This window comes from Bubalus kerabau, chromosome 13, assembly GCF_029407905.1.
Source record: "Bubalus kerabau isolate K-KA32 ecotype Philippines breed swamp buffalo chromosome 13, PCC_UOA_SB_1v2, whole genome shotgun sequence".
NCBI lineage: Eukaryota > Metazoa > Chordata > Mammalia > Artiodactyla > Bovidae > Bubalus > Bubalus kerabau.
The window spans coordinates 75395512-75417395 of record NC_073636.1 but is presented as its reverse complement, the minus strand read 5'-3'; the positions used below and the strand labels follow the sequence as shown (position 1 = coordinate 75417395).

Here is a 21884-nt window from a genome sequence, read left to right as displayed (position 1 = left end):
GCTCCATCTCTCAAGCCAAGTGGTGAGGACTCGGGGAGGCTGCCAAAACTCCGCGTGGGGAACTTCCCTGGTGATCTAGTGGCTAAGACTCTGTGCTCCCAGGGCAGGGGGCCCCGGGTTTGATCCCTGGTCAGGGAACTAGATCCTGCATTCTGCAACTAAGACACAGTGTAGCCAAATAAATAAATTAAAAAAAAAATAAAAGTAAAAAGAACTCCATTTGGGCTGGATGTTTGTCAACTTCATTCTGCAGTGAGAAGGTTGGGGGCACAAGTTGTGGGAGAAAGGGTGACAGAGGGGATCAGGCTGAGTAGGCAAGTCCCTGGAATCAAGGTCAGAGGTGACCTTCATGTCCTCCAGCCCAGGTCGAGGCTGTGTTTAGAGTCAGTTAGACTGTGACTCACAAGGGGCAGCACAGGTATCGCCTGCTCCCCAGGGATACTCAAGCGCTCCCAAACCAGTCCAGTTACTCAGCAAATACATTTCAGTTCAGTTCAGTTCAGTCGCTCAGTCGTGTCCGACTCTTTGCGACCCCATGAATCGCAGCACGCCTCAGTACCTAATCTGTGGGCTTCCCAGGTGGCTCAGTGGTAAAAAAAAAATCTGCCTGCCAATGCAGGAGACATGGGTTTGATCCCTGGGTCGGGAAGATCCCCTGGAGAAGGAAATGTCAACTCACTCCAGTATTCTTGCCTGGAAAATCTCATGGACAGGGGAGCCTGGCAGTCTGCAATCTATGGGGTCAAAAAGAGTTGGACACGACTTAGCGACTAAGCAAGAACCTAATCTGTACCAGGCACTGTTCTAGCGCTGGGAGTAAGGGGTGAATAAGATCCCAGCTCTCACAGAGACAGACAACGAACCAATATTAAATTAGAATAAGATCTATAAAGAAAATAAACCAGGGACTTCCCTGGCGGTCCAGTGGCTAGGACTCTGTGCTCCCAGTGCAGGGAGCCCAGGTTTGATCCCCAGTCAGGGAACTGGATCACACATGCCACAACTGAGTTCATATGCTGCAACTAAAAAAAGGGTAAAAAGGAAAAAAAAAAAGGGCTATTGCAATTGAAAGTTAACTGCTAAGTAGTCAGGGAAGGCTTCTCTGAAGAAGGGTCATTTAGGCGGAGACCAAAAGGACAAGGGGCCAGGCCATGGGAAGATCAGAGGGAAAAGCCTTTGAGGCAGAGGGAACAGCAACGGCAAACGGCCTGAGCAAAGAAGAATTTCATTTGCACGTTCAAGGCACCAAAAAAATCAGTGTAGCTGAAGCAGAAGGAAAAGGGTGAGGGAGGTGGGAAAGGAGACAGGGAAGGGCCCTTTCAGGTGTCTAGACATCTGGGCATGGAGGCAGTTCAAGAATGGTGGAAAGTCACTAACTGAAGGTTAATGACACTAGTAATCGTTGATGGCTAATGATGGTAATAATTGTAGCTAGTTTTTGAGCCCTTACTAAATGCCAGGTGCTTATTAAGTCCTTGTTATACATTAACTCATTTAATTCTCACAAGCAACCCTAAGAAGGAGGTGCTTTGTCCTCATTTTATAGATGAGGAAACAAAGGCCCAGAGCGATTAAACCACTGGCCCAGGGTCACACTGCTATATTTAAAGTTCACTGGGGCTGGGGACTTCCCTGGTGGTCCAGTGGTTAATAATCCACCTGCCAAGGCAGGGGACATGGATTTGATCCCTGATCTGGGAAGATTCCACACGCTGCAGGGCCACAATTACTGAACCCACACTCTGCAACTATTGAAACCCATGTACTCTAGAGCCCGCACTCTACAACAAGAGAAGCCATCACAATGAGAAGCTCGTGCGCAGCAATGAAGACCCAGCACAGCCAAAAACAATACATAAATAAATAATTTTAAAAATGTAAAGTTCACTGGGGTTCTCTGGGGACAGTGAATTATAGGGGCAAGACCCTGTAAGGGGCTTCCCAGGTGGTGCCAGTGATAAAGAACCCACCTGCCAATGCAGGAGACATAAGAGACACGGGTTCAATCCTGGGTCAGGAAGAACCCCTGGAGGAGGGCATGGCAAACCCACTCCAGTGTTCTTGCTTAGAGAATCCCCATGGACAGAGGAGCCTAGCGGGCTATAATCCCTGGGGTCGCAAAGAGTCGGACACGACTGAAGTGACTTAGCAGGCATGCTCGACCCTGTAAAAGATAACAATGATACAAAAGACATTTGCATTCCAGTTAAGAAAATGTGAGGAAAGAAAAACTAACATCCGTCACGGTTTTCTCTCCAGCCAGACTCCGGGAAGAGCCAGGGTTACTAGAGTTTAAAGGAATTCGGGCACTTCCTCCTCTGGATATCCTTAGCACTTTCTCTGTTCCCCTCCTACACCCCTCCCGCCTTGTCTGTTTGTAATCTGTGACCGTAATCACAATAGCTAGCGTCTATTTGGCATTAATGGTGTGTCATGTATCATGCCCAGCACATGCACTATGCCTATTTAATTTATTCTTGCAATAATCTAATTGTCTTCATTTTAGAAACTGAGGCTGAGAGTTGCTAAAGTAAGGGGTCCAAGGTCATACACCTAAGAATTGATAGCCTAGGATTTAAAAAAAAAAAACCTTTTGTTTTGTATTGGGGTATAGCTGATTAACAGACAATGTGATGATAATTTCAGATGAACAGAGAAGGGACTCAGCCATACATATTCATGTATCCTTTCTCCCCCAAACTCCCCTTCCATCCAGGCTGCCACATAACACTGAACAGAGTTCCGCTTGCTGTGCAGTAGATCCTTGTTGTTTAATCCATTTAAATATAACAGTGTGTACATGTCCATCCCCGGAGAAGGCAATGGCACCCCACTCCAGCACTCTTGCCTGGAATATCCATGGACAGAGGAGCCTGGTAGGCTGCCAGTCCTTGGGGTCACTAGGAGTCGGACACGACTGAGCGACTTCACTTTCACTTTTCTCTTTCATGCATTGGAAAAGGAAATGGCAACCCACTCCAGTGTTTTTGCCTGGAGAATCCCAGGGACGGGGGAGCCTGGTGGGCTGCCGTCTATGGGGTCGCACAGAGTCGGACATGACTGAAGCGACTTAGCATTAGCACATGTCCATCCCAAACTCCCTAATTCTCCCTTCCCCCAACCTTTCTTACCCCAGCAACCATGATCTCGTTTTTGAAGTCTGAGTCTGTTTCTGTTTTGGATGTAAGTTTATTTGTATCATTTCTTTTTATTTTTTAAAATATGTATTTATCTGGCTGCATTGGCTCTTAGTTTTGGCATGTGGGTTCTTTGGTCTTGGCATGAAAACTCTGTGTTTTTTTTTTTTTCCAAACTCTTAATTGTGGCATATGGGATCTAGCCCTGATCAGGGATCGAACCCAGGCCCCCTGCATTGGAAGCGCAGAGTCGTATCACTGGACCACTAGGGAAGTTCCTGTGTTATCAATTCTTTTTAGATTCCTCACCTAAGGGTTGTTATACGATATTTCTCCTTCTTTGTCTGACTCACTTCACTCAATATGACATTCTCTAGGTCCATCCATGTTGCTGCAAGCCTAGAATTTTAACCCTGATCTGCTAGACACAGGGTCTGGACACAATTACTGGGCTGTAGGCACCCGCCTCTGACCTCCCACCTTGCCATGAACAGTTTATGGGCTCCCAGAGCAGCCAAGGATTGTCTTTACCTCTAGTTTCCTGCTAAAGAGGGTTCATAATAATGCCAACCTCACAGGTTGTTAGAAGATTAAACAAGTTAATCTAGATCCAGGGTGACTGAACATTCTAGTTTCCCTGGGACTGTGTGGGGCGGGGCGGGGGGGGGGGGTGGCTGGGGGGTCCCAGGCAGGGAGACTTGGAGTTTCAAAATCTGGGAAAGTTCTGGAGAAATTAGGAGGAGTTGGTCATCATGTCTGGACTAGTGTTTTGTGCTTAAATACATGTTCAATGGATGTGAACCATCATTATTTCTCTTTCCCGCTTTCACACATTTGACAACAAAAAGGTTGCATGCCCTGAGCCTGTCCTGGGAGCTGGGGCCATCTGTAGGCAGTACACGTGCAGAGAACCTAGCTTCAGAGGCTCACCAGAAACCCACAGCCCTTGGGGAAATGCCAGCCTCCCTGAGGGTGATTCCAGCAGCTTGCGTGTGTCCTCCTGGACTGGCAGTGTTTGCTTGAACCCCAGTTGGAGAGGTCTCTGGGCCCTGAAGATCCGCAGGTTAGAGACACAGAGACAGTTGCGGGTGGGGTGGTGGTGGGGGCTTCCCACAGTGAAGCCTGGCAAGGAGAGGTCTTGAGATGATGCTCGGTGGAAGGAAAGGGAAGTACGCGCCTTAGGCATTGCCTTTGAGGCTTCCGGGGCCCAAGAGGTGATTCCTATTATCACACACATTTTACTGGATGAGGACATTGAGGCTGAGCCACCCAAGGGAAGGGACTTGCCTAGGATCACACAGGAAAAGATGGGTGGGGGAAACTGAACCAAGGTCCCAGCAAAGCAGGGACTGCTAGCGTCGGGCGGGCTGACTTCTGCACTTCCCTCCCTCTTGCCCCGCTTGGGTCCCCCACTTGTCTTGACAAGGCCAGGCTTGTCACGGGGCTCCGTACAGCCCTCTCCACCCTCCCGGTTGCCAGCGACCCGCCCCATCCCCTCCCAATCTCCGAGGGAGGAGAGGAGAGTGGGAGAGAGGAGGGGGGCTCGGGGAGGCTCGGCTTTAAAAGGCAGCTGGACCAGCGCTGCCCGCCAGACCCCGCCGCCCGGATCCCTTGCGCTGCCCGCCGCCCCACGTGACCGCGCCGACCACCGGCTGCACCGCGAGTGAGTTAGGGGCGCGCCCCCATCTGCCCTCAGACCCTCGCCCAGCCCCCTGATCTACTGAATCCGGGCTGAGGAAGAGGGCCTCTGAAGGAGAGCGCTGAGATTGGGGTGGGGGGCATCAGGCAGAAGCCCAACGACAGGGATTTAGGACCTGGAGGAGCCGGGAACCCCGGGAGCCGGAGGTCGGGTCGGCTGCTTGCTCCCTCGCCTCCTCCGACTCGCGGCCTAGGAGACCGCAAACCACCCCCCAGGAATGCGCGTGCAGCCGTTCCCACGGTAACGTGCAAGCTGCCCCCGCCCTCCGCCGAGGAAAAGGGGAGGTTGCTGTGGGGGCTGGGGGGCTTGATCCCCGGGAGGTCCGGACTCGTCACGCGGCGGTTGCACGGGGAACGGAGAAGGTGCTCTTGCTCTCCCCCAGTGCCCCAAATCCTCCGAGCGTAAGGGAGCACGTCGTCTAAGCCTCAGTTTCCCAATCTGTCAAATGGAGGCAATGTTACTGGTTGCAAGTTCCCCGAAGAGCGATCTCGAGCTTAACGAGCCGGGCCATCCCCCTCCTCTGGTTGGCCATCCGAGGAGTGGGTTTTAGCGGCCTGGATAACTCCTGCGATCCCCACCCCACCCCCAGGCCCGCTCGCCATGGCCCTCTTCAGGGCCCTGATCCTAGCGCTGCTGGCCGGCGCTCACGCCGAGCTCCCCGGCTGCAAGATCCGCATCACCTCCAAGGCGCTGGAGCTGGGTAAGGCGCGGGGGTGCGGTGGGGGGTGGGGGGAGTGAGGAGGGGAGGTGTGTGTGTGTGTGTGTGTGTGTGTGTGTGTGTGTGTGTGTGTGTGTGTGTGTGTAGGAACTAAGGACCTCACTGCGGCTTCAGTGAAGCAGGAGGGGCTGCGCTTTCTGGAACAAGAGCTGGAGACCGTGACCATCCCGGACCTGCGGGGCAGTGAGGGCCACTTCTTCTACAACATCTCTGAGTAAGTGGGGGTCAAGGGGGCGGGGCCTGGGCAGGGGCGGAGGCTTAGGAAATACCTAAGGAGTCTCGGGAGAAGAGAGGGCTGAGTGGATTGGGGGCGTGGCCCGATCGCCGAGGCTGGACTTAAGAAACAGGATGAGGCCGGAAAAGATAAAGGCCTGGCCCGCCTACCGAGGCGGGACCAAGCCGATGGGCATGGCCTAGAAGTAGGCGGGACCAAGGAAAGCGAAGCCGAACCTGTGGAATTGGGGCTGGCCCTAGAGGCGGAGTCAAGAAACTTGGCCAAGGATGAGAGTGGGGTGTAGGGTACCCGGGGGGAGCTAATAGGAGAGGTCCGAGGGGCAGGAGATAAAGGCCCATGGTCTTTAGCCGCCCAGGTCCAGGTTGGGCACGTGACGGGCAATGGGAGAATTCGTTCCACTCACCCCAGCTTCCCCAGACCTGGGACGGAAGAGGAGCAAATGAATTTACTACGGTTGGGTGGGATGCCCTTTTCTTGGTCATGAATCTGACCCTGAGGCCTCCCACACAGGGTGAAGGTCACAGAACTGCAGCTGACATTCTCTGAGCTCCATTTCCAGCCAGACCAGGAGCTGGTGCTACAAATCAACAACGCCTCCTGGGGGCTGCGCTTCCGGAGACAGCTCCTCTACTGGTTCTTGTGAGGACCTGGCATAAGACTCTCCACTCCACACCTGGGAGTGGAGAGTGGATTGGGAAGCCTGGGGGAACTGTGGAGCTGTGGGCAATCCCTTAGCCTTTCTGAGCCTCAGTTTCTCCATCTGTACAAAAGGGGCAATCATACCCATTTCACAGTCAGGTGAACTGTGCAGAAGCACATAAGCCTTATTAAGAGGGCTCCCACCATGACCAATATGGCTTGGGGAGGAGGACAGTAAAGACTTGGTTAAGCTCCAAGCTGGAGTGACCATTAACACTCCCACCCCTGCCACAGCTATGATGGGGGCTATATCAACGCCTCTGCTGAGGGTGTATCCATCCACACTGCTCTGCAACTCTCCCGGGATACCATTGGCCGGATCAAAGTGTCCAACGTCTCCTGCCAGGCCTCTGTTTCCAGAATGCATGCAGCCTTTGGGGGAACCTTCAAGTAAGCTCTGTCCCCAGTCCTACTGTCCCCCTTTCAGCCCCACAGCCCATTGCCTAGTGCAATGCACAACGCACGGCTTGGGAATCAGATCAACTGGGTCCAGGTCGCAGCCCCACCACTTCCTGGCTATGAACTTGAGCAAGTTGCTGAAGTGCTCTAAGATGGGGGTGGTAATAGGACCTACTCTATGAGATGTGAGGACTGTTCATCTTAATTTATGTAAAAATATTTATAACAGTACCTCACATATAATGTGGGCTCACCACTTAGGTTAAGAACCACTGTGAGGACCTAGTGTATACAGTGGGCATGTACTGGGTTTTCAATAATTGGTAGCTCTTACCATAAATAACAAAAATAATAACATAGTTCCAGGGTTGGGGCTGAGAAGGGGAATTTGTGCTGGTTCTGAAAGAAGGTGGAGGAGAGAAAATGGTGGATTTATTATCTGGTGTTGATACACAGTTTTTTTATTCATTCAACAAATGAAGTGTAGGCCAGGCCCCGAGGATTCAGAAAGGACACAGAACCTGGCTGGAGGGATGAAACATTTGTCATCGGGGCCTTGAGAGAGGGACCAAGAAAGTACTCTGGGAGGAGGAGGAGGAGTTCAGAGAAGAATAATCTAGGAGGACTGCCTGGAAGAGGAAGCATCTGTGCCCAGATGGGAAAATACAGGGTGGGAGCACTGAGGATGTAAGGGAAGACAGGAGTAAGGATATGGAGCTGAGGATGCTCAGAGGTTTGAGGAACTCTGGGTCCATTCATTTGATTGGTGGGGGACGAGGTGAGAGAAGTCTTGAGAACCAGTCTGGAGAAGGAATTTGAGCCCACATCTTTAATGGAAACTCCACTAAAGACGTGGTAAATTAAGTTGAAGTAGAGGTATTCTGCCCACCCACCCCCATCTCTAATCACTGTGATTTCTCCTAGAACTGGGTTGGGGTGAGGGCAGGGTCTGGACTCACCTGGCCTCTCCTCTCCTCACAGGAAGGTGTATGAATTCCTCTCCACGTTCATCACCTCAGGGATGCGCTTCCTCCTCAACCAGCAGGTGTGGGCAGTGGCAGGTGTGGGGGGGCATGTTGGAGGACAATGGCGGGGGGGGGGTCGTATGCCCTCTCTTGCCAAGACCTTGACTCAGGCTGCCACCTCCCAGATCTGCCCCGTGCTCTACCACGCAGGGACTGTGCTTCTCAACTCGCTGCTGGACACCGTGCCTGGTGAGTTGTGTAGATGGGGTGGGGAGCTCTGGGCCCCACCCTGGCGCGGAGGTGGGGAGGAGGCTGGGTGGGCAGCTGTCAGGTAGCACTTGATGGAACAGCCCTGGGTTCAAAGGTGGCCTCCTGCCACTGACTCCCTGTGGTCAGTACTCACTCTCTCCCTCCTTGTTGGCTGACAGCACTTCCTCAGGGCTCGCTGTGAGGGTTGACTGAAGGCATGGTTGTCGTGATCCTTAATACGTGTCTGCTGTGGGGGCCTCATTTGTATTCAACTCCTGGCACTTAATAGGAGCTCAGTTAACATGACTTCCCTTTCCCTAAGCGATGAGATCATCATGTCACATGCATGGGGCACAGGATGGGAAGGAGAGGGCAGGGGAAACCAAGCCATTGAGAGAAGGGAATCCCTTGCCATCTTAGAGTATTTCTTAAATTTCTTTTTATTTATTTATTTGGCTGTGCCAGGTCTTAATTGTGATATGCAGGATCTTTAGTTGCAGCATGCAAACTCTTAATTGCGGCACGTGGGATCTAATTCCCTCACCAGGGATCAAACCTGGGCCCCTGCATTGGGAGCATGGAGTCTTAGGCACTGGACCACCAGGGAAGTCTCTCCCTCGCAATATTATTTAGTGACTTGATGAAACCTATGTAGTAGTAGCAGCAGCAAACAACAGCAATAATAATAATCAGGGGGGGGCGGTGGTCCCTGGTGGCTCAGTGGTTAGAACCCAGTGCTTTCACTGCCATGGCCCCAGGTTCAATTCCTGGTTAAAATGCAGCAAGCTGAGCAGTGCGGCCAAAAACAAACCAAGAGAACAACAAAAGCCACAATAATAATAGCTAACACTGTTGACCACTGCACACTGGGCACTAAATACTTTCCACTTGTAGTAAAACTGATTTGAGCTTCATAAGCACCCTATGAGGGAAGTATTCTAATCCCCCTTCTATGAGTAAGCAGCTGAGGCCCAAGGAGCCTAAGCACCCAGCCCAGCACCACATGACTTTGCATGACTCCAGCCCCTCCCCACAGTGCGCGGTGCTGTGGATGAGCTTGTTGGCATCGACTACTCCCTCCTGAAGGATCCCGTGGCCTCCACCAGCAACCTGGACATGGAATTCCGGGTGAGCTGCCCAGCTGGTGTGTGCAACCGGACCCCCTCCTTCTCCCCTAAAGCACACTCTTATGTGGCCACTCCACTGGTGGGGATACTGTGGCCTCAGGCTCAACTCCTGGGTCTGATATTAACTCCTTGTTAATCTTGTCTGGTCCCACCTTTCCAACTTCATCCTTTGCAGCTGTGTGCATGTATATGGTAAGTCACTTCAATTGTGTCCAACTCTTTGCGACCCTGTGGACTGTAGCCCTCAAGGCTTCTCTGTCCGTGGAGTTCTCCAGGCAAGAATACTGGAGTGGGTTGCCATGCCCTCCTCCAGGGGATCTTCCTGACCCAGGGATCGAACCCACGTTTCTTACATCTTTTGCATTGCAGGCGAGTTCTTTACCACGAGTGCCACCTGGGAAACTGCTGCTCTTTGCCAAAGATGCCCTTCGCTTCCTATCTCAGGGCCTTTGTTCATGTACTGTCTTCCCCCATTTCTCCCAGAAGGAACTGAACATTCAGCTTTAATGCACGCAATCTCATTCCCTCCTCTCACAACTCTGTAAATCAGGTCCTGATGTTTTATTCATTTTAGGGATGTGCAGACTTGCTCAGGGAGGCCATGTCCCTTGTCCAAGGCCCCTCAACTAGTCTGTAGCCATGGCCATTGCTTTTCCTAATGGAGTGTTGCAGAGTTTCAGAGCAGAGAGTCCAGTTAGAATGCCGGAAGGTCAGCTCCCGGCTCTGCCACTTACTAGCTGTGTGATATTGAGCCAGTGGCTTAACGTTTCTGTACCTGTTTCCTCAAATGTAAATGGAAATAATACAGTAAGAAAAGATAATCTCATGGGATTTTATGTGGATTAAAGGAGTTGGTCTAGGTAAGCGGCACAGAAGTCCTCCGTACACGGAGGCAGTAGTTGCCATCATTGTTACCGTCTAGTTTTCAAGGCCCACTCAAGGCCACCTCCCCCTTGAGCCCCTTCTTGTGTCCCTCCTTCGGATGGGACTGCGGCCTCGGAGCACTCCAGCTACCCTCCCTTCCATGCTTTTTAAGAAAAGTACCTGTTGAGTCCTCCTGAGGTCAACAACGAGGTCCAATCCTCCACCATGCTGTCTGGGGACAGTGAATTATATGTCTCGAGACATCCGGGTGCCGGACCAGTCTGCCTGGCCCTGACCCCGATCCTCCAACACCAGGGGGCCTTCTATCCCCTGACTGAGGCCAACTGGAGTCTGCCCAACCGGGCGGTGGAGCCCCAGCTGCAGGAGGAAGAGCGGATGGTGTACGTGGCCTTCTCTGAGTTCTTCTTTGACTCTGCCATGGAGAGCTACTTCCGGGCAGGAGCCCTGAAGCTCTCGCTGGTGGGGGACAAGGTAAGCCGGGATCTGTTTGTGAGGTGGGGGCCTGTGATGGGGCTTCTGCCTTACCCCCGATTCCCCTGTGCAGGTGCCTCATGACCTGGATATGGTGTTGAGGGCCTCCTACTTTGGGAGCATCGTCCTGATGGTGAGCATGGGTGGGAGGTGGGAGCCTGGTCAGGTGGGTGGGCACACCAAGTGTACACCCACGAGGCGACTGGCGAGGCGAGCAGGGCCCCCAGCGGCAGCCACGGAGTAGACAGAAGGCCTGGCCTCCTGCCGGTGGCCACAGCCCCTGACTTGGCCAGAGTCTATGAAGGTTCCCAGGTCTGCAAGGAAGACTTTGCTACTCTTGCTTCATCTCTTTCACGAAAACCAGGATGAAGAACCTGGGCTGAGAACCCAAGGCAGGCCAGTGTAGGGACTTTAATAGCAACTGAAATATCAATCTGGGCCTCCCTGCTGGCTCAGATGGTAAAGAATCTGCCTGCAATGTGGGAGATCCGGGTATTATCCTTTTTGCTTCTTCTCCCTTGTTTAATGGAGAGTTAAAATTTTTAAAGAAATACTTCAGTTTGGTTCAGTTCCTCAGTCGTGTCTGACTCTTTGCGACCCCGTGGACTCCAGCACACCAGGCCTCCCTGTCCATCACCAACTCCCAGAGTTTACCCAAACCCATGTCCATTACTTTCAGATCAGATCAGATCAGTCGCTCAGTCGTGTCCAACTTTGCGACCCCATGAATCGCAGCACGCCAGGCCTCCCTGTCCATCACCAACTCCTGGAGTTCACTCAGACTCACGTCCATCGAGTCAGTGATGCCATCCAGCCATCTCATCCTCTGTCGTCCCCTTCTCCTCTTACCCCCAATCCCTCCCAGCATCAGTCTTTGCACTTGTCCTTGGTTCTAGCTTATAAAATGATGGAGCTGGGATTTGAACCTGGGTATGAATCTCGGTGATTCAAGGTTACCCTACTTCTCTATACTATGTAGCCTCCCAGAGTTGTCATGAGGGTTGAATGCGTTAATACTTATAATTACAACACCAGCTGCTTCGAATGCTATCCTTGTCGTCATCAGTGGCATCATTGCCGTGGCCGAGCACTGTTAAGAGCATGGACTCTGTTGCCATGATTGCCTGGGTCTCAGTGTCAGTTCTTCAACTGAGCAACACAACTTGGACAGGTTACTTAACCTCCCTCTGCTTCAATTTTCCCATCTCAAAAGTGGGTGTAAGTTAATACCTGCTTCACGCAGTTACTGTGAGGTTTAAATGAGCGAACATGTGTGAAGTGTTTGGTGAAAAGCAAGCAGGTGGTCACTACACTGCCTGTAGAATAGCTCAGCAGGTTCAAGAAGAAAGGTATGGCAGGGGGCTGAGTTTTGTTATTTATTAATTTTTTTGTCAAGTCATGTGGCTTGTGGGATCTTAGTGCCCTGACCTGGATTGTACCCAGGCCCACGGCAGTGAAAGTACGGAGTCCTAACCACTGCTGGTGGCGGTGGTTTAGTCGCTAAGTTGTGTCCGACTCTTTGTGATCCCATAGACTGCAGCCCGCCAGGCTCCTCTGTCCATGGGATTCTCCAGGCAAGAATACTGGAGTGGGTGGCCGTTTCCTTCCCCAGGGGATCTTCCGGACCCAGGGATCGAACCGGCACCTCCTCCTTGGAGGCAGATCCCAACCACTGGACCACCAGGGAATTCCCTGGGGTGTTTAAGTGCAAAGAGACTGTTCTGGAGGAGTCTGGATTGGAGCTGGGTCCTGAATATTGAGAACATGGGAAAACAGAGAGAGAAGGAAGGAGGCATTCCCGGAACGAGACATTCCCTGTCTGAGCAAAGGCAGAGCTGGACACAGTCCTGGAGGGTTCTGGAAGCCATCACTGTCTTCCTATTTGTGTCTGTGTGCCCCCAGAGGCTAAAACTACCCACTCCTCCCCAGGGACTCCTCGGGGAGGACTTGACCGGCCCTCCCTGCTGTGTCCCCAGAGCCCGGCAGTGATCGACTCTCCGCTGAAGCTGGCGCTGCGGGTCACGGAGCCTCCTCGCTGCACCATCAAGCCCTCGGGCACCACTGTCTCCGTCACGGCCAGTGTCACCATCGCCCTGGTGCCACCCAAGCAGCCCGAGGTCCAGCTGTCCAGCATGATCATGGTCCGGACACCAGAGCAGGGGATGCAGAGGGTCAACGAGGGGGGCCGCTACCCACTTTGGGGCAGTAACACCACCCTCCTTGCTTTCCCGCCCAGGATGCCCGACTCAGCGCCAAGATGGCCCTCCAGGGGAAGGCGCTGCGCACCCAGCTGGACCTGCGCAGGTGGGCAGGTGTCTGAGGGTCTTGGATGAGCCTGTAACCTCTCTGAGTGTCAGTGCCTTCAGGATAATCATGCCTGCCCGGCGATACTGGGGAGCTAAAATTCAGTCATAGCTATCAGCCACCTGAAAGCCAGGGTCTTGTTAACGCATCAAGCGTTTCATTACAGTGTAATTTCTCTGCATCCTCAACCGCCCAGAAGCAGGCAGAGCAGGTATGATGAGAGATGATCCAGCTGGCCCAGCAGGGTTAAATGACACACCCACTGTCACAGAGCAAAGTGCGTAAGAACACAGGGTTTGGCACAACTTAGTTTTGCGATCTTGAAACATGTCCTTTTATCTTTCTGAGCTTCATTTTCTTCATGTATTAAATATAGAAAATAGTAGCATCTGCTGTCTAAGGCTGTACCGTTCAGTGTAGCAGGCGCCAGCCACTGGTGGCTGTATACATTTAATTATAATGAAGCACTTTCTCACTTGCTCATTTCTGTAAGCACAGCAGCTAGTGGCTACTGTGTGGCTGGTGTAGAACACTGTACAAGAGCCTAGATTCTAGAGGCAGGTTCTGGAATTTGCCAGCTGTGTGACCTTATGCAAATCACTCAGTCTCTCTGGGCCTCCTGTGCTGCCTCTATAAATGCTAATAGTGCCTATTCCTTAGGGTTGTTATGAGGATTAAATCATGTGGCATTTAAAAATATTTCAGTATTTAGCTTTTTAACATGCCTGGTATCTGGCAGGAAGCAAGCATGGACAGTTTTGCTAAATAAAGGTAAATAACACACGGAAGTGAAAGTGAAGCCGCTCAGTCGTGTCCGACTCTTTGCAACCCCGTGGACTGTAGACCACCAGGCTCCTCAGTCCATGGGATTCTCCAGGCATGAATACTCGAGTGGGTTTTTCCATTTCCTTCTCCAGGGGATCTTCCCGACCCAGGGATTGAACCCGGGTCTCCCACATTGTAGGCAGACTCTTTACCGTCTGAGCTACCAGGGAAGCCCCAACACACGGAAAGCCATCAGCAAAAGTCTGGCTATAGGAGGTGCTCTACAAATAATAAGTAGCAGACTTGAGATTCAAAACAAAACCACAAAAAACAAAAGGTAGTAGACTTGGAGAAAGGAGACCGAAGAGGGAGAAACAACTCACCCAAGGATGCACACCTGGAAAGTCCTAGAACCCCCGGCAAGGTGTGTGGGTGGAACATCCAAGACGGAAGCACAAGGGCTTGGGGTAGGTAGGCCTGGGTGGCCTGGTGAAGGGCCCCTGTCCATGGGACCCTTCTTTCTCTCCCATAGGTTCCGAATCTACTCAAACCAATCTGCATTGGAGTCACTGGCAGTGAGTTGGGAAGAGGGGGTGCAGGCACAAGGTTGGGGTCTGGGGAGGGCAGTGAAGGCCAGCCCATCCCCTCACTGCCCTGACTTCCTGTCTCCCCACTCCCAGCTGATACCATTGCAGACCCCTCTGAAGACCCTGCTGCAGATTGCAGTGATGCCCATGCTCAATGGTAGGGTCGGGGTTGGGGTGTGAGGAGCGTGGGGGAGAGGTCAGGGGAGGAGCTGGGTGGGATTAGACTGAGCTGACTGTTCCTGCCCACAGAGCGGACCTGGCGTGGGGTGCAGATCCCACTTCCCGAGGGAATCGACTTTGTGCGTGAGGTGGTGAGAAACCACGCGGTGAGTAGGGGCACCGTGGGGAAGGAGGGCAGAGCCTCCCCTCCCTCTACAGCTCTCCTCTGCCCATGACCTGATAGCCGTTTCTCCCTTATCAACATCATTTTTTTTTTTAAACTTTTTTTTTTCAACGGCCTCTTCTCATCTCAACCTTACATCAGATTCCTCCAGCCCTTGGCACAGGCTGCATCCTCACCTTGGAACACTCTTCCCTGATTCCATCCCCAATGCCTACTAATCTTTCAGGTCTTAACTAAGAGCTTGCCTCCTCCAGGAAGCCCTCCTGGACCTCCTGCAGCCTCTATTTCAGCACCCATCACAGGGAGTTATAAGAACCACTCTGGTGCTCTGCCTCTCCCACTAGATTGAGGCCAGGGATTCTTGTCTGTGTCTCTAGACTCTATTCTTAGTAATGGAATAAAGAGACCCCTTTCTCTGCTCCCTCCTGCACAGGGCTTCCTCACCATTGGGGCTGACCTCCACTTTGCCAAAGGGCTGAGAGAAGTGATTGAGAAGAACCGGCCCGCTGACACCAGGGACCCCCGGACATCCAGCGCCCCGCCACCCCCCACAGCAGCTGTCTGAGCCCTCAGCCCCTACCCTGGCAGCTGCATTCAGGACTCCACCACCTCTCATCCCCTCCCTCACCCCATCACAGCCTCTAGTGTCCTCTATAACCCCCAGTGCCACAGAGAAGACGGGGTTTTAAGCTGTACCCAATTTAATTCCATAATCACAGTCAATCCATCAATTACAGTCCGTCCACTCTCCCCGTGGGGTGTTCTGAGCTTTGTTTTGATTGTGGGATGCTATCAGTGCAATGAGGGCAATTCTTTCAGTAGGGAGGGGGTTAGGCCCCACCCCGATGAGTTATAAAGTGCAAACTCCCCCCAAGTGAGGCGCTGGGGCCAGGTCTGGGACGCACAGGGCAGTGGAGAGGGGTGGGAGCCATTCTGGAAGCAGGGATCTGCCCTACAGGGGCATTCTGCATAAAGGGGGCCTCTCTTCTGGCAGGAGAGGCTGGCAAGGGCTAGATAAGGCAGTGGGGGCTGGTCCTGTGGTTCTCAGTATGGCTGTCTGTTCAGGAAGCGGGAGAACATGGTGAGGGCAGCCTGGGGCTTGTCGGTGGGGACCATGTGTCCGGCGCCCTAAAGGGCAAAGCTTTGTGAGATTTCCCTCCCTGGATGACCCCTGCCCCTGGGTGCTTCCTTCAGCCTACGGGAACCGTCTAGCCCGTGACCTTCCTCCTCTGGTCCCTCCCTTTATCCCATCCCTGCCCAGAACTTGCCCTTCCAGGGGCCATGTGGTAACCCGGCATAAAAGGTCAGAAGAAAAGGACAGGCAGGTCCTGCTGCACCCTCTCCCTCCTCCCCAGTCCTCATCAAGGTCCTACCTTGATGGTAAGGAATGCGATGTGGGAGAACTCCTTCACGAAGCCAGCGATCTGCTCCCCGCTCTCCCCGTAGTCCACCAACCAGGGCCGGCGCTGGACTTCCATCTGCCCCGCCAGGAAAGACTTAGCAGCCTGCAGCTGCCCCCTCGCCTCTGCTCGCAACCACCGGCCAGGCCTCAGGGGCCGGGAATGCCTCCAGGTTTGCTCTCTCTGTCTGCCCCAGCCAGTCTGCCCTCCCCCTCACCTACTTGACCCTGGGGCTGGGACCCCTGCCTCACCTTCTGGTTGAGGGAATCCACAAACCACTCGTCTCCCATGAAATTGCAGGCCATGTCCACATCACCGTTGTACAGCAGAATCCGGTATTTCTGAAGCAGCACAAGGGGGAAAATGAGGGTTTGGAATAAGCCCAGACCCCAGCCCTCCCCCGGTTTAAGCCCTACCCACCAGGAAATTCAAGAATCCAGCTAAACTGCATAAACCAGGAAACCCTTGTGTTTTCTGACCACTTCCTACATGGCGAGAACCCTACTGAATGCTTTACCATGATACCATTAGTAACCCTATTTTACAGATGGGAAAATCAAGCCTAAGATATGTGAGAAGCTTGCCCAGGGTCACCTGGATAGTGACCCCAGAGCCCATACTCTACCCACTGTGCTCTGCAGAACTTGGTCCTGCCCTGGCTCAGCCAGTATCTCCTAGGTAACCTACCGTATCTTCTAGGTGACCTTGGACAAGGTCCTCTCCCACCCTGGACCTCTGTTTGCCCCTTGTAACATGATCTGACTAGCTCTTCTCACCTTAAAGGCTCTTTGACTGATGGAGACCCCTCAGACTCTTCCCACAGAGCAGCATCATGTGGGGACAGAGCCAGGTTCAAATCCTGACCCTGCTGACCACAGGCTCTTGGCAAGTGACTTCACTTTTTTGGGGAGTTTCAGCTTCCCCTGCCCCAATTGGCGCCCTAAAGGAGCCCCCACCTTGCCATGCTGCTCCAGGGTCCTGAGGCTGCTCATGGACCCAGCTGTGACTGCCACCCACTCACCTGTGCAGAGAGCAGCTTCAGGTACTGGGAACACATGCTTTGGTAGAGACGGCGGTACTGGATATTCACCAGGAAGCTGCAGGACCACGTGGGCAATAAGAAAGAGAGACCACAGATCAGACCTCATCCCCTACCTGCTCCTATTCCCAAGCTCCAGCCCAAGAGAGACAGACAGCTGGGATCCAGTCCCTCCTTGGGCATGTAACCTCTCTGGGACTCACCTAGATGAGGGGAGGTGGGGCTGGAATCCAGCAGACCCCAAATCACCCCCATTTAGAAATGTGCAGGGATGCTTTTTTACTGTGGCTGGGATGCCACTGCTGTTAAGGCGTAAGGACTCGTGCTGACCAATCAGAATGGACCTGACTGGCCCCTGCTGTGGTCACCTTCTTACTTGTAGGTGTCACAGGAGACAGCTGCAGGCAGCTGGGGTGGTACTAAAGTCAGGGAGGGGCAGCGGATGGGAGTGTCTACTAAAAGCAGTGTAAGCAACTGACATTTTAACAACCAGTGTGGCCATTTAAGAGTTAAGTGGCTGACTATCAGTCCATCTGCGGGTCAGGGACCTTGAACATCCTATTGGAACAATTCACGATCACAACCCAAATGTGCATGGTGTCCTCAATGAGAAACCCTAGGCACAGGATGCCTGGGGACCTTTCTGAGGCCCACAAGCCCCAACAGTCCGCCACCCCTCGGGCCACAAGCACCCACAGAAACCCACTTGCACAGGTCCCAGCGGGGCAGCTGCTCGGGAATGTGGAGCGCCTTCCGCACGTGAGGGTCGTTGAGGTAGTTGGAGGCGGCCGTGGTGTTGGTGCAGGGGGGGTCCAGGTGCACCTTCTCCCCAGAACGCAGCAGCGTCTGGGAGTGGGGCACAGAGGGTCAGGATCTTGGCTTCTCTGCCCCGCTGTCCCTCCCCGTCCCTGCTGGGAGGAAGCCTGGGCCCTTGCATACCTGATGCCACACCCGCTTGAGTGGCAGGCGGGTGAAGATGTTGCCCAGATCCTGGACCACGACAGTGTCCTTCTCATGCCTGCAAGTGCAGTGAGGGGAAATGAGTGCCTGGGCCCTCAGATGGGGCTGGGGTTGGCACACAGGACGCCTGGCAGGGCCTACCTTACGTGGCTGGGCACCCCCCCAGCACATGGAGCATAGAGGTTGTAGATGTTAAGGCCGGAGCTGGCCACGATGTGGGACACTTCCTGAAGCTGCAATGACACCCCCCAAGCTGCCATGCTTTACAGAATCCTGGCCTCCCACCACCTCCCCAACAACGCCCCAAGACTTTTTTTTTCCTTTGGGCCTGTCATGTGACACGTGGGATCTTAGTTCCCCGATGGATCGGGGATCAAACCCGCACGCCCTGTCTTAGGAGTAATGAGTCTTAACCATTGGACCACCAGGGAAGTCCCACATCCCAAGATTTATTGCTCTTCTACTTGGCCTGGTCATTATCCTTCCCCCACCTCCCCCAGGGAAACTGAGCCTCAGTGGAAGGAATCTGCTAGTCCTGGGTCCAAATCCTTGTGCCTCTACTTCCTAGCACTGTGACTTCCACATGCTTGGCCTCAGTTTCCTTATCTGGAAAATGTGGATAATATGATCTCCCTCGAAAGGGACTTATGGAGGAGGAACAATCTGCGTGGCCATCACTGAGCACAGCCATGGCACATCAGACGCTGGACGAGGGAAACGCCTTTTCCCCTCACAGGGAGACCACAGGCGGTGGTGTGGGACTGCACCCACACTCCAAAGCATCTGCCTTCAGGCGGGAGAAACAGGTTAATCCCTTAGTCAGGAAGATCTCCTGGAGAAGGAAACCCCACCCCAGTATTCTTGCCTGGAGAATCCCATGGACAGAGGAGGCTGGTGGGCTACAGTCCATGGGGTCACAGAGTCGGACACAACCGACTAAACACCACCAAGCAGGCTATAAAATGAAGGGGGTGGGGGATGGGCAGGATGGGGGCTGTCGGGGGTGGTGCAGGGCGGGGGCAGAACCGCACATTGGCCACGCATTCTGGCTCTTTGTTGTCGTGGAAGTTACATTTGTTTTGAGAGCAACAGTGCGTCTGCAGGGAAGACCAGAGCCTGTAAGAGATGAATGATAATTGCTTAGACCCGTGCTGGGCCAGAGAAGGCAAATATCCCACCTTCTCAACTTCCCCGTCAGGGCTTGGACCCAAAGGACCTGTTTCCGGGGGACAAAGATATTTATCAGAGAGCGTGGTATATAGCTCCCAAACCTGGCAGCCCTGGGGCCATCCTGCCAGCCGTACTTCATTTCTTTACGTTCTGATCTTTACATGAAAGATCCTTTCATCTTTCCATGCCAAAATCCTTCTAGCAACCCCATCTCACCCACCTCCCCCACCCTCCAACTTCTGCTCATAAACCAGGGCAGGACCCGAGATAGTATGTGCCTGGAGGACAGACCTGAGACCCCCATGACCTGCCACGCCCAGGGATTGCCCAGTGGTCCTCTCCCATACCTGTTCCCCAGAAGGCCATGGTAGTAGGCGAAATAGACCAGGGAGTTGTCATTCTGCTCATAGGAAGAGAGTCCATTGCCCACCGCCAGTCCCTGTGAAACACCCAGGGCGTTCAGCTCATCTGGACGTGGGCCAGAAGAGCCTCCTTTGACCTCCACCCAAACCTTCAGCAGTCTGGAAGCTGAAACCCAGGGTGGTTTGAGGGAGTGGTTGGGCGGGGGAGGCCACTCAGTGTAAAGAATGGAGCTGGCAGCTTGATGAGTGAGCTTCCGGTCAGGGGAGGCACGCAGCCCAGAGGGGCCAGCGAGTGGCAAGGGGTGTCATGAAGGAAGAGTTGGACAGAGGAGCTGACCTTCTGCTCATAGAGCAGGGGAGGCAGGACCTGGGATATCACATGCCTGGAGGAGACCTGCCGCAGGGGAATGCCCAAGAAGTGGGTGGAGAGCGGACCTATTTGACCTTGCTAATCACAAGTCTAGGCCTCCCTCCTCTCCTGCAGTCTCCCTGCACCTGAAGATTCATGCTGGGGTCCTGCATGACCAGCACTGCCAGGGTTGGGATGTAGATGCCGGCATAGCTCTCGCCTGTCAGGAAAAGCTCATTGCCCTTGTATTCCGGGAACAGGCAGAAGAAATCTTTAAGGGCTTCAAAATTGCTCTGGGCGACCTGGAGATGGCAGGATAGAGGGAATCAGAAAGTGGTGGTGCTTGAGCTACAATCTCAGAGATAATGACACCCACCCACCCTGTTTGTGCAAGAGCCTGTGACTTGTCCGAGACCACACCCCAGAGCTGGTGACAGAGCCACAAATGGACTCCAAGACCATGCTCTTTTTCTCCTTGCATCATGCCAACCAGGGAGACTGAGACACGTGGGCGGACACTGGACTCACCTCCGTGTCATTGGTGGCATAAGACTTGTCATCGGAGTAAGAGAAGCCCACTCCAGCTGGGGACTCGAGGTATAACACGTTGGCAATCTAGAGGGGAAGTGGAAATGGGTTGAGGGGGGCTGTTCCCTGCCCCATCCAACTGCTGAGACACCCACCCAGGACCCAAAGGGGTGGCGATACCAGGTTCCAGGAGTAGGGGTTGTACTCCAGTGTGACACCATCTGGCTGGATCTGTGGAGGAAAGAGATGGCTAAATTCCAAGAGTCAGCTGGGTGGGGGTGGAGTGGGGGAAGGTCATCCTACTGGGTATTGCACAACCAGGCAAAACCCCCTGAGGTATGAAACTGTCAAGTCAGGGGTATGGATGAAGAAACCGAGGCTCCGGAAAGGGACACATTTTTTGGAAGACCACAAAGTCCTTTTCTCCCTCTTCCCAGGCCTTTTCCTTTGGGAACTGTCCCCTCCCTGCCCCTGACCAGGGGGTGACCCCGCTGCTCTCCACTCACCAGGAAGGGGCCGTGCTCTGTCAGGAGGCCGTCAAGGGAGCTACAGCCTGGCCCTCCATTGAGCCACAGAACCACAGGACTGCTCTTCGGATCCTTCTGGGACTCCACAAACCTGGGGGCCAGTCAGGCTAGGGTGGGTGCTGGTGCGGGGGACTGGGTGCAGCTCAGTCTTCCAGCGTTCCCTACTCCTGGATTTCCTCAGGGATTTTTTTTTCTTCTTCTTCTTCATCTCAGTTTGACAGCAGAGCATGCGAGTTCTTAGTCCCCCAACCAGGGATGGAAACCCAGTCCCCTGCAGCTGGAAGCACTGGAGCCTTAACCAGAGAACCCCCAGGTAAGTCCGATCCCTCAGGGGTCTTAAGGACACCCCCTACACACACACACACACACCATCATCTCCCCCCACGGTGGGCATTGCAGTGCCCCCCTCCCAACCCCGTCCTGGGAGACAAGGCTGCAGACCAGTAGTGGAGGCGCTTGGAGCCGGAGCCTTTGAGGTAGCCGGAGTACTGGCGGAAAGAAGGCTGCTTGGCCAGCCCGGGCAGGAAGCGGATCTCGTCCTGGTCGGGGGCCGCTTCGCCCCCGGGCGCGCAGGCGAGCAGCAGCAGCTGCAGCAGGAGGAGGACTGGCGGCCACAGCGCGACTCGGAACATCTGCGGCAGGAATCGGGTGCCGGCTGTTGCCTCGCCCGTCCGGTGCTCGGCCGCCCCTGGCGGGGAGCTGGCGGCGCACCCTCCAGGGAAGCCCCTGCTTTGCCCCAGCTCCCACCCGCCGTGCCTCCTCCGTCGCGCCCCGCCCGGAGGGCTCCCGGATCGCCTCCAGCCTCTGGGATCGCTTCCAGCCCCCGGATCCCTCTCACCTCCGCTCCCTCGCGTCCTTGCTCTCCTGGAGGTGCCGGCCCGGAGACGGGAAGTCATGTGTACTCCGAGTCACGTGTGCCCGGGCGTCACGTGACGGGCCGCCTCCTGCCCCTTTCTGGCCTCTACG

The 21884-nt window shown here is 54.0% G+C and overlaps 2 protein-coding genes across 2 annotated transcripts; one reads left to right on the top strand and one right to left on the bottom strand.

The window, feature by feature from the left end:
* Window positions 1-4662: 4662 nt before the first annotated feature.
* On the top strand, window positions 4663-15329 carry PLTP (phospholipid transfer protein). The gene is made up of 16 exons (XM_055545134.1): window positions 4663-4800; window positions 5426-5536; window positions 5669-5768; window positions 6300-6428; window positions 6723-6878; window positions 7869-7932; window positions 8038-8101; window positions 9138-9229; window positions 10408-10584; window positions 10658-10717; window positions 12561-12725; window positions 12821-12888; window positions 14186-14228; window positions 14334-14397; window positions 14490-14566; window positions 15017-15329. Exons 2-16 carry the CDS (start codon window positions 5437-5439, stop codon window positions 15146-15148), a joined length of 1491 nt encoding a protein of 496 aa, XP_055401109.1. The 5' UTR covers window positions 4663-4800; window positions 5426-5436; the 3' UTR covers window positions 15149-15329.
* Window positions 15267-21877, bottom strand: CTSA (cathepsin A). Its single transcript, XM_055545136.1, has 15 exons — window positions 21757-21877; window positions 21360-21550; window positions 20898-21009; window positions 20572-20622; window positions 20392-20478; window positions 20010-20165; window positions 19500-19591; window positions 19014-19098; window positions 18124-18215; window positions 17962-18040; window positions 17729-17868; window positions 17005-17080; window positions 16235-16324; window positions 15957-16061; window positions 15267-15711 (listed from the first exon to the last, which is right to left on the bottom strand). Exons 2-15 carry the CDS (start codon window positions 21548-21550, stop codon window positions 15628-15630), a joined length of 1440 nt encoding a protein of 479 aa, XP_055401111.1. The 5' UTR covers window positions 21757-21877; the 3' UTR covers window positions 15267-15627.
* Between the last annotated feature and the right edge of the window lie 7 nt (window positions 21878-21884).

Coding starts and splice junctions, on each gene's coding strand:
- PLTP (XM_055545134.1), top strand. CDS start 5,437: ATGGCCCTCTTCAGGGCCCTGATCCTAGCGCTGCTGGCCGGCGCTCAC. Junction 6,429..6,722: donor CAGCTCCTCTACTGGTTCTT/GTGAGGACCTGG, acceptor CCCCTGCCACAG/CTATGATGGGGGCTATATCA. Junction 10,585..10,657: donor TCTCGCTGGTGGGGGACAAG/GTAAGCCGGGAT, acceptor TCCCCTGTGCAG/GTGCCTCATGACCTGGATAT.
- CTSA (XM_055545136.1), bottom strand. CDS start 21,550: ATGTTCCGAGTCGCGCTGTGGCCGCCAGTCCTCCTCCTGCTGCAGCTG. Junction 19,592..20,009: donor ACCCCAGCATGAATCTTCAG/GTGCAGGGAGAC, acceptor GGTGTTTCACAG/GGACTGGCGGTGGGCAATGG. Junction 17,869..17,961: donor TCAAGCGGGTGTGGCATCAG/GTATGCAAGGGC, acceptor CCCCACTCCCAG/ACGCTGCTGCGTTCTGGGGA.